The sequence below is a fragment of the Prinia subflava genome, chromosome 6 (genome assembly GCF_021018805.1).
Source record: "Prinia subflava isolate CZ2003 ecotype Zambia chromosome 6, Cam_Psub_1.2, whole genome shotgun sequence".
Taxonomy (NCBI): domain Eukaryota; kingdom Metazoa; phylum Chordata; class Aves; order Passeriformes; family Cisticolidae; genus Prinia; species Prinia subflava.
The window spans coordinates 6,919,121-6,928,365 of NC_086252.1; the positions used below are offsets into that span (position 1 = coordinate 6,919,121).

The following is a 9,245-nucleotide window of genomic DNA, read 5'->3' on the forward strand; positions in this document are numbered from 1 at the left end:
GGAAATAAATACATTTAAGAACAAGAGAAAGTTTTCCACCCGGCTCCCCCCTCCCCGGCAATAAATGTGGCTTCGCAAAAGAAAAAAAACAAAAACAAAAACAAGAATACAGGCGAGAGCAGCATCGCTCCGCTCCGGCAGCGCAGGAGGGGAAAAGGAAATCAGCTCAACGCCAAATCCTGGACAGAATAGCCGGGGGCTGGAGGGCTTTTTTTTTTTTTTTTTTTTGGTCTTTTTTTTTAAAGTCTTTTTTGTTTCTTTGTCGGTTTTTATTCACAAGACTTAGTTTGCTTTTAAATTTCATAACTTATAAGGAAATAAGCTACATTGAAATAAATTAAACACAATAGTGAAGAGATCGTGCTGCTTTTTTTTTTTTTTCTTTTTTTTTGCCTTTCCCCCCCCCACCCTCCCTCTCTTTCTCTCCTTTAAACATGGCTTGGTAGAACAGGCAAACCAAATCGACAGAAAGCCAGGCAAAAAAAAAAAAAAAAAAAAAAAGGAAAAAAAGGAAAAAAAGAAAAAGATTTAAAAACTCATTCCCCAGTGCCTGCCACTCAACCATCGGCAATAAAACCAAACAATAAAAAAGGCATGAAATGAAACTCTGAGTTTTCTTGCGGTTTTGTTTGTTTGTCGGTCTTTCGTCTTTTTGTTTGTGTGTTTTTCGGTTTTTTTTTTTACCTTTCGCCCCCGAATAAGAAAGAAAACCCCCAAGATGGCCAAAGGCGCCGCGGGTTCCGCCGGGGATGCTCCTCTGAGGGGGATCCAGCGCCGGCACCGCTCCGCGTCCGCCGTGCCCACCGCGGCCACGGCAGCGCCGCGGCGCCCGGAGCGGGCAGCCCGACAATAAATATCTCTGTGAGTGTGGGAGGGGTGCTGGCGCGTCTCTTCCAGCCTGGGATATCCCTGCTCCGAACCCAAACAGTTTCCAAGCCTCTTCCCCTCGCGGTGAGTGGAAAGTTTCGCGTTAAAGTTCGCTCGTGGTGGGGATCTGCCATGCACTCGCGCGGGGGTTTATTTTTTTCGTGTTGTTTTAGGGTGGTTTTTGTGGTGGTTTTTTGTGCCGGTTTTTTGGTTGGTTGGGTTGTGGTTTGGTTTTTTTTTCTTCTCTCGTTTTTGTTTTTATTCGGGTCGGTTGCCTTCAAACCCCGGCTTGGAAACTTTTCCCTTTGCAAACTCGCGGCTCTGAGCGCAGGAGGAGGCAGAGATCAGGGTCGGGCTTGCTCCAGCTGCTGGTGCTGACTCCTGATCGCGAACCTGCTGACGTGCACCGGGATGGGCACCACGATCTTGGGGTTCCGCGAGGGTTCCCCCGTCTTGGAGTTGGCGTTGCCCGCTTTGACCCGTTTCCATTTCGCCCGCCGGTTCTGGAACCAGATTTTCACCTGCACCTCGCTGAGTTTGAGGGCGTGGGCGATCTGGGACCTCTCGGTCAGGGACAGGTACTTTTTGCAGTGGAACTCCTTCTCCAGCTCCAGCAGCTGCTCGCTGGTGAAGGCTGTTCGCCTCCGCCGGTTTTTGCCCGTGGACGTGGTGTTGGCGGAATTGGGGGGGTTCTGGGGGTTTTCCTCCAGCGCGTTGCCAGAGTCCTCTTCCTTGTGAGCCGCCTGGCCGGGGATGTTGTCGTCTGAGCTATAATCTAGATCGCTGTCCATGGAGAAACTTTCCTCCTTGCCTTTCGCGTCCTCGTCCGCTTTGGGGTCCTCCTTGCCCTGGCCCCGGAGAGCCCCGGCTGGGAACGAAGCAGAGGCCTCTGGTCAGCATCCCGCACCCTCCGTGCCGCGCCCCCCACCCGCAGCTCCATCACCCCAAAACTGATGCCTCGGGGATTCTTTTTGATTTTTTTTTTCATTTTATTTTGCCGGCGCATCTTCCGGTCGCACCGATTTTACCGAGAGCTTCCCGAGCGCCGGCGGGAGCTCAGCCCTCCCTGCTCCTCGGCCCGGCGGCCCCCGGGGCCAGCCCTGCCTCCTCCCGGGGGTCCCCCCCGCCTCCCGACCCCCCCATCCCGGGCAGCGGCCCCCGCTCCCCCCCGGCGCTCACTCACCGAGGGAAGCCTGGACGGCGTCGGCGGCGGGGAAGGGCAGCAGGGCCCCGTCCTTGCCCAGGAAGGCTTTGCCGTCGTCGCCGCCGCCGTCCGGCGGTATCCCCTCGCCTTTCTCGAAGTTCCCCGGGGGCGCGAACTTCCTGGCGGCCTCCTGGTGCTGCGGGGAGGCGGGGAAGGTGCCGGGCAGCGTGGCCATGAGCGTGGAGGTGAGCGCCATGCCCTGCGCCAGGCTGGAGCAGAAGCCGGAGGGCAGGCTGGGCAGCTGGTGGTGGTGCGGGTGCGCGGGCGGCAGCGCGGGCGGCAGCGCGGGCGGCGGCGGCGGCGGCGGCGGCAGCACCACGGGCCGGTACGGCATGAACATGGGGTAGCCGGTGTACACGAAGTGCCCGGGGGCGGGCGGCGGGGGGCTGCCGATCAGCGAGTCGATGCTGAAGGCCGTGCTGCTTCCCAGCGGGCGCTGCATCATCATCAGCGAGGGCTGGAAAGCCGCGCTCATGCCGGAGCGGCGGCGGGAGCGAGCGAGCGGGCGAGCACCTTCCTCTTCCTCCTGCTGCTGCTGCTGCTGCTGCTGCTGCTCGGCGGCGGCGGCGGCGGCGGCGTGGCGGCTGCCCTCAGCGCGGGGCAGAGCCGGGGCGGAGCGGGGCCGCGGCCCGACAGCTCTGCGGCCGCCCGCGCATCGGGGCCGCCCCGCCCGCGCCCTGCGCCCCCGCGGAGCCGCCGCCGCCGCTCTGCCGCCCGCGCGCCCCGGCCCATTCACATTTCGGCCGCCTGGGAACGCGGCCCACCCCACGTGGCCGCCGCCGCCGCCGCCCATTGGCCGGGAGGGGCAGGGGGCGGGGCTTGGAGAGGAGGCTCCGCCCCCAAGGCACCGCCCCGTTCGCGGCGCCCCGGACGGGGCGGCCCAGGCGGGATGGGAGCGGGGACAGGGGGACAGGGGGACACGGGGACAGGGGGATATGGGACAGCGTGACAGGGAGACAGGGGGACACGGGGACAGGGGGACACGGGGACAGGGGGACACGGGGACACGGGGGACAGGGGGACACGGGGACAGGGGGATATGGGGGATAGGGGGGTAGGGGGACACCGGGACAGGGGGACATGGGGACACGGGGACACGGGGACACGGGGACACGGGGATACGGGAACAGGGGGACAGGGGAGACATGGGGACGGGGGAGAGGGGCATATGGGGACAGGGGGACAGGGGGATATGGGGACAGGGGGATACGGGGACATGGGGACACGGGGACAGGGGGAGAGGGGCATATGGGGACAGGGGGACAGGGGAACACAGGGATATGGGGATATGTGGACATGGAGACATGGGCACAGGGGGACACGGGGACACGGGGACATGGGGTCACAGGGACATGGGGACACGGGGACATCCCCCTGGACACCTCCCGCTGGCTGCCCCAACCACCGAAACACCCCTTTTCCCCAAAAACCTTTTACTTTTATTTTTTTTTCCAATTCACGGTCCCCCCCTTCTTTTTTATTTCCCCTTCCCCTTTCCCCCCCCCCCTTTTTTTTTTCTTTCTTTTTTAAATTTTTTTTTTGAAAAGCCCCCAAATAGGCTCCATGTGGTTCTGGGTAAAGTCAGCCCCTGGCTTGGCTTTGAAATTGCTTCTGCAATTATGTAAAAGAGCCATTCAGCAACACGGCGGAATTAAAAGCGATGGAGGGGCTGCTCCCTTTTCTCCGGCGAGCTTCTCATGTTGGCCGGCTCAAAGCCTTTTCCAACACGATGTCTTTGGCGAGGACAAAAGCTGGAACAAAAAAAAAAAAAAAAAAAAAGGGGGGGGGGAAGAAAAAAAAAAAAAGAAAAAAAAAAGCCCCCAAACTTGTAAATTGAACGTCAAGGGAACTTTACACAATTTCAAAGGCCATAAATAATGATAAAGGGACCAGGCGAAGAGGCAAACCCAGGCAATTAATGGAGGTTCCCAAGCAAAGATCAAGTGGTTTGGAAAATAAAATTAAATGGGGGAAAAAAAAAAAAAAGTAGAGGAGAAAAAAAGAGAAAGGAGGGGAGTTGACTGGGGGTGGGACCCCTCCTGCCTTTGGGAAGTTGAAGTCTTCCCGGGACAATGGTGCTGGCTGTGCCCCTGGGCTTGGCTTTGGGGGCGTTCTGCAGACAAACCCTGCCTCAAAGCGGCTCCTGGCCGGGGGGAGGCTCCCCCAAAACCCAAGGACCAGCAGGGGACCCCGCTCCCGCCTGGCCTGCGGGCTTGGGAAGCTCCCGATGACCTGCCGCTCGCTCCCGGCTCTTTGGTGCCCGTGTGTTTCCAGGGGAGGATGGCAGATGTCGCAGGAGGTGCCACCCCCGCGGCGCTGCGGCCGCCGGGTGCCAGGGTGGGACAGGCCCGCTCTGTCCCCCAAATCCGCCCCCTCTTGGCCGGGCACCCTCCAGACACCCCCAAACTCCGCACATCCCACAGGACCTCCCTCTCAGCGCTTTCACCGCCCCAGAACGAGCCCCGCGGGATTTGGGTCCCAGCCTCCCGCCCAGCCCTCGGCGAGCGGCATTTTCAGCCCTCTCCCCCCAAAATTCCCCTTTCCCCGCCAATTCCCGCTCCCGAATCCCGCTGTCTTCCCCGAGCCGGGGCCGGGAGCTGCCCGGATATCTGGGTCAGTTTATCCCTCAGCCACCATCTGAAAACGTTCTTTGCTCGGCAGAACAATTACAGAGGAGGGCAGCCTGCTACTTTTGGGCCCCGGCGCGGTTTTTGCTGCCCAGCCCCGCACCTGGCTCCCCATCCCCGCCCGGCTGCAGCTTTCGGGGTGCTGAGCGCTGCTGCTCACCCGCAGCGCGGGTTTGGGGGTTCCCTCTTCCCCGGAGCTGCAGGAAGGATTTTTCCCGGAGGTGTGGCCCGTGGGATGGGCACGGAGGCAGCTGGGGATGGGGACGGGCGGGGGGTGTGCGATGTGCGCGCACAAACACTTCGGGGGCCCATCTCCGACTTCAAGGGACTGGGAAAAGTTTACTTATCCAGCTCATTTCCATATGTCCTGGCTCCGTCTTGCGGAGGCCACCACATGTGCAGCAGCAGCGCGGCGCTCGGGGTTTTTCCCAGCCCCGGAGAGGGTGGGATTTTCCCCGCAAATGCTCCGTGGCCGCTGCTCCTCTCCCGTGTTTTTTTCTTTTTTTTTTTCCCCCTTTTCCCGTGCTCCAGCGGGCGATCGCAGCCCTCTCCCGCCTCCCTCCCTCCCATCCAGCGCGGACGGAACCGAGCTAAACCCAAAATCATCTCCGAGCATCATTCCCAATCCCAGCGGAGTGGGCTGGGAGAGCAAAGCTTTCGTTTAACCGGCAAAGTGAGCCAAGAGAGGGGGGAAAAATCCCTCTCTTTTTCAGGAAAACCCCGCTCGATTGCGGGAAGGGCAGAGATAATTAGGCACGGTAATCCGGCGGGGCATGGAAATGTGTACCAACACCCCGCTCCTGCAGCTGTTTTTATTGTCAGCCCCCTTCAAAATTTGCCCACAAACAAGTGCCTCTGCAGGACGGGAGTATTATTTCGGGCAAGAATGGGCTTTTTGTTCGGCACATAATTAGCCGATTTTTCTCCCGGAGGGAAAAAAAAACCCCAAAAAACAAACAAAAAACCCCCACAAACCCCTCGGCGATCCCTGATTGTGGCAGGAGCGAGCGGAGCGCGGTCGTGCCTGGGAAGCGGAGCAGGAGCGAGGGGAGCCCCGCGGAGGGAGCCCCGCACCCAAGAGCCGCTCCCAGGGGGGCTGAACCCGAAGGGATCGGGGAAAGCAAGGCTGGAGAGGGTCGGGCTTGGCCGGGGGAGCAGCTTTGCCCCCCTGGCTGGGCCGTGCTGAGGGGGCAGAGCAGACCCCAGCTCGAAATGCGGCTCCCGTGTCCCCGGAGCGGGGATGGCGGAGGAGCAGGTGGCTTCTGTCCCCAAAATCCCGGCCAGGGGAGGGGCGGCAGGGCTGTGGGGCAGGGGTTTGAACCGGGCAGGTTTTGTGGGGTGGGTGTGACTCCCTCCTGGGGTCAGACACCCCCAGATGAAGGCAGGGAGGGGACGCAGCATTTTGGAAAGAAGGGAGCCCTGAAAGAAGCCCTGGGATGTGCTCGAGCGCTTCCAGGTGGGAATCCACAGGGCAGAGCATCCCTCCAGCTGGGCCTGGGAGCTGCCGGCTGCTCCCAGCCCTTTGGGCACCTCCAGGCCGGATTTCCTCGGGATTGGTGCCCACCCTCCCGCTGGGCACCACGGAGGGAGCGGGGCAGCGCTGATTTCCAGCAGCTGATGGATCCAGTGGCTTCATCCAAAGCAAAGCTCGGGCTTCCAGGGGCTCTCCCGAGCTCATTCTTGCATTTGCCGGGGAAAGTCTAATTGCGTGGGAAACGTCACCAAAACCACCTCACCCTACAGTGCTTTCAAAGTCTTTTTTTTTTTTTTTTTTTCCCCCTAGGAAAGGGAGTGAGCAAGAGAAGAGACCCTGAGCAGAACTACCCCCCAAAATCAGCGAGTTCTGAATGACGCCGGCCCCAGATGCGAGCCAAAATCCTCCCGCTCCTCCACCCGCGGGGATGGGGACACGGCACCGCGCCTGGCTCCGGGTTGATCCCGGCGTTTTGGGAGCTGGGAGCCCGAGGGCGCCGTGGCAGGGCAGGATTTGCCCCCGGCTGTGCACGTAGGGATGCGCCCCCCGCCCCACGCGTGCCCGCGGGGAACCCCCTCCCTCCTCCCCCCTCCCCTTCACAGGAAAAAAAAAAAAAAGCAGCAAAGCAAACCAAAAACAATCCCCAAATCCCTCATTCGCCGCTTAATCCCATTAACTCCCTCGCGTGTTCCCGTTTGAACTCCTTCCAGCCCCCCGCGCCTCAGGCTCCCCTCCCGGGGGTTCCCCCCACTTCCACTCCGGGCTTCTTTTTTTTTTTTTCTTTTTCCTATATTTATTTTTTATTTTCCCCCCGTCCCTCCTCCCTTATTCCCTTTCCCCCCTCCTTTTTTCCCCCCTTTTCTCCTCCCTCCCCACCCCCCTCGCCTTTTTTAAACAAACTTGAAGGTGCTCGGGATTTTCGGGTAAGGAAAAAAAGAAGAGGTTAAAAGGGTAAAAAATAACACGGTGCAGGTTAAGAAAAAAAAAATTACTTCCATAATCCCGGCTCTTATCCCGAAATTCGTTCGGATAGTGGGAAATAGGCTTTTAAAAAATTATTTTAAATGGATACATATTTACATACTGGAGTCCGAGTATTTTAAGAGCCTTACAGGAGACCTTAATCACACACATAGCCACGGAGAGTTTGGTGGTGGCAAACCCCACGCACTCTCTCATTCCCGGCTTTTCGTGGAATCGAGTGGAGAAATCCATCGGTAAAAAAAAAAAAAAAAAAAAAAAAAAAAATTAAAAAAAAAATCCCGAATAAAAGTCTAAAATATTCCCAGGTCAGAGGGGCATCGTCTCATTAAAACCAGCGCGGTCCTGAAACTGCACTGCAGACATTAAAGTGCAGTATTTTTCAATTAGAGCTGACGAATTCAATCAAAATTCCATAGATTAGGATGAAATGAGGCATGGGTCATTTACAGGGGAATTTAATTGCAGAGCCATTAGACAAATAGTATATTTGCCATTCTCACATTATCCATCATTTTAGACATCAATAGAAGGAGCAGCATCTTTACTAATACAGCAGCACTTCCCAATCTCTGCCTGTAAACACTCCCTTTCCCCATAGCTCCTGATTATATCTGATTTCATTTAAAGCCATGGGGGATTATAAATGTTCCTGCAATCAGGTTCATTAGGACTTCAAAAATCTCATTTCTGATTCGTGTCGCTTTGCGGATCACCCAGCGCAGCCCGCGCTTAAAAAAAAAAAAAAAAAAAAAAAAAAAAAAAAAAAAAAAAAAAAGAAAAAGAAAGAAAGAAAATTGAAATAAATAAATAATAATAATAAAATCAAACGCTGTTTCATTACCGGGGCCACTTCAGGGTTTGATTATCGCCCTGACGAGCCCCTGCTCAGATGGTGAGAGGCAAACTCGGCTTCCCACTGGGATCATCACCCCCGCTGCATCCCGGGGGGAGGGCTCGATCCTGCCCCAGAGGGTGCCGGGGTAGGCAAAAAACCCCAAAAAAGCACCAGACGGGACGGCAAAAAACCTTTTTTTTTTTTTTTTTTTTTTTTTTTTTTTTTTCCCTGTGGGAGGGTGCGCATCTCTCCTTAATTCTCCCCAGCTCCCTGCAATCAGAGAGGTGTGTGCAGCAGGGCGGGGAATTCCCATTATTTGGAGATTGTTTTGCAGCTGGACCATCGGTGCTTTAATACCGCAGGGTGGGAAAACGAGCGGGAGCAGCCCAAGCACGCACACACACACACACACACAAAAAAAAAATCCTCGAGGAGAGACAAGGTCTCTGACATTTTTTTCCTTAATAGCAGCTTAATATTAAACGCCTTTCATAAAACACGCACATCCAGATCTACTTAAAAAAAAGAGGGGGAAAAAAAAAGGAGAAAAAACACAGAAAGCCTTCATTTCCCCCAAATGTATGGCGTGCGCAGCGCTGTGTTAGCTGCCTCAGTAATTTAATTGGAATGAAACGTGAAAAATGTGTCATTTTTTGAAGAATTTATGCATCGCTTCCTGGAAATCTCATTGTCTTAACTAGCAGCCTACTGTGTTCTGTTTAGCAGGCATAATCGCATTTTTATGTGTCTCCGTATTAGAAGTTAATGTGACCTCCCGTCTTTAGCTGCTGGAAAATAATAAAGTAACCAAAAAATAAAATAAAATAAAATATATTAAAAACGAGCCTTTCCTCGGAACATCTGCATCAAAACAAGGCGCTGCCAGGAAGGGAAAAAAAATCTATATTATGGATTATGGAGATATCTATATATATAGATATATAGAAAGATAGATATTCACCGCCCTCCAAACTTATCAACCCCAGCCAGGAGCATCATCCCACTTGGAGCATCATCATCATCATCATCCCACCCGGAGCATCATCATCATCATCACCATCACCACCATCCCGCCCGGAGCATCCTCCCGTCGCCGGCAGAACGGCGCACACCGCAGGGAGAGAGCCGCCCTCTAAAGGGCTCCGAGTCGGTTTTCCGGGGCGTTTTTTGCCTCGAAATCCCCTTTTTCGGGGCGTTTTTTGCTTTGAAATCCCCTTTTTCGGGCAGTTTTTGGGGCTCCCGCCCGCCCCCGAC

General features: G+C 55.9%; 1 protein-coding gene across 1 annotated transcript; it reads right to left on the reverse strand.

Annotated features, from left to right (window-relative positions):
- Positions 1-486: 486 nt before the first annotated feature.
- On the reverse strand, positions 487-2,822 carry GBX2 (gastrulation brain homeobox 2). Its single transcript, XM_063399790.1, has 2 exons — positions 2,051-2,822; positions 487-1,735 (listed from the first exon to the last, which is right to left on the reverse strand). The coding sequence occupies exons 1-2, from the start codon at positions 2,544-2,546 to the stop codon at positions 1,212-1,214; spliced, it is 1,020 nt and encodes a 339-aa protein (XP_063255860.1). The 5' UTR covers positions 2,547-2,822; the 3' UTR covers positions 487-1,211.
- Positions 2,823-9,245: the final 6,423 nt, after the last annotated feature.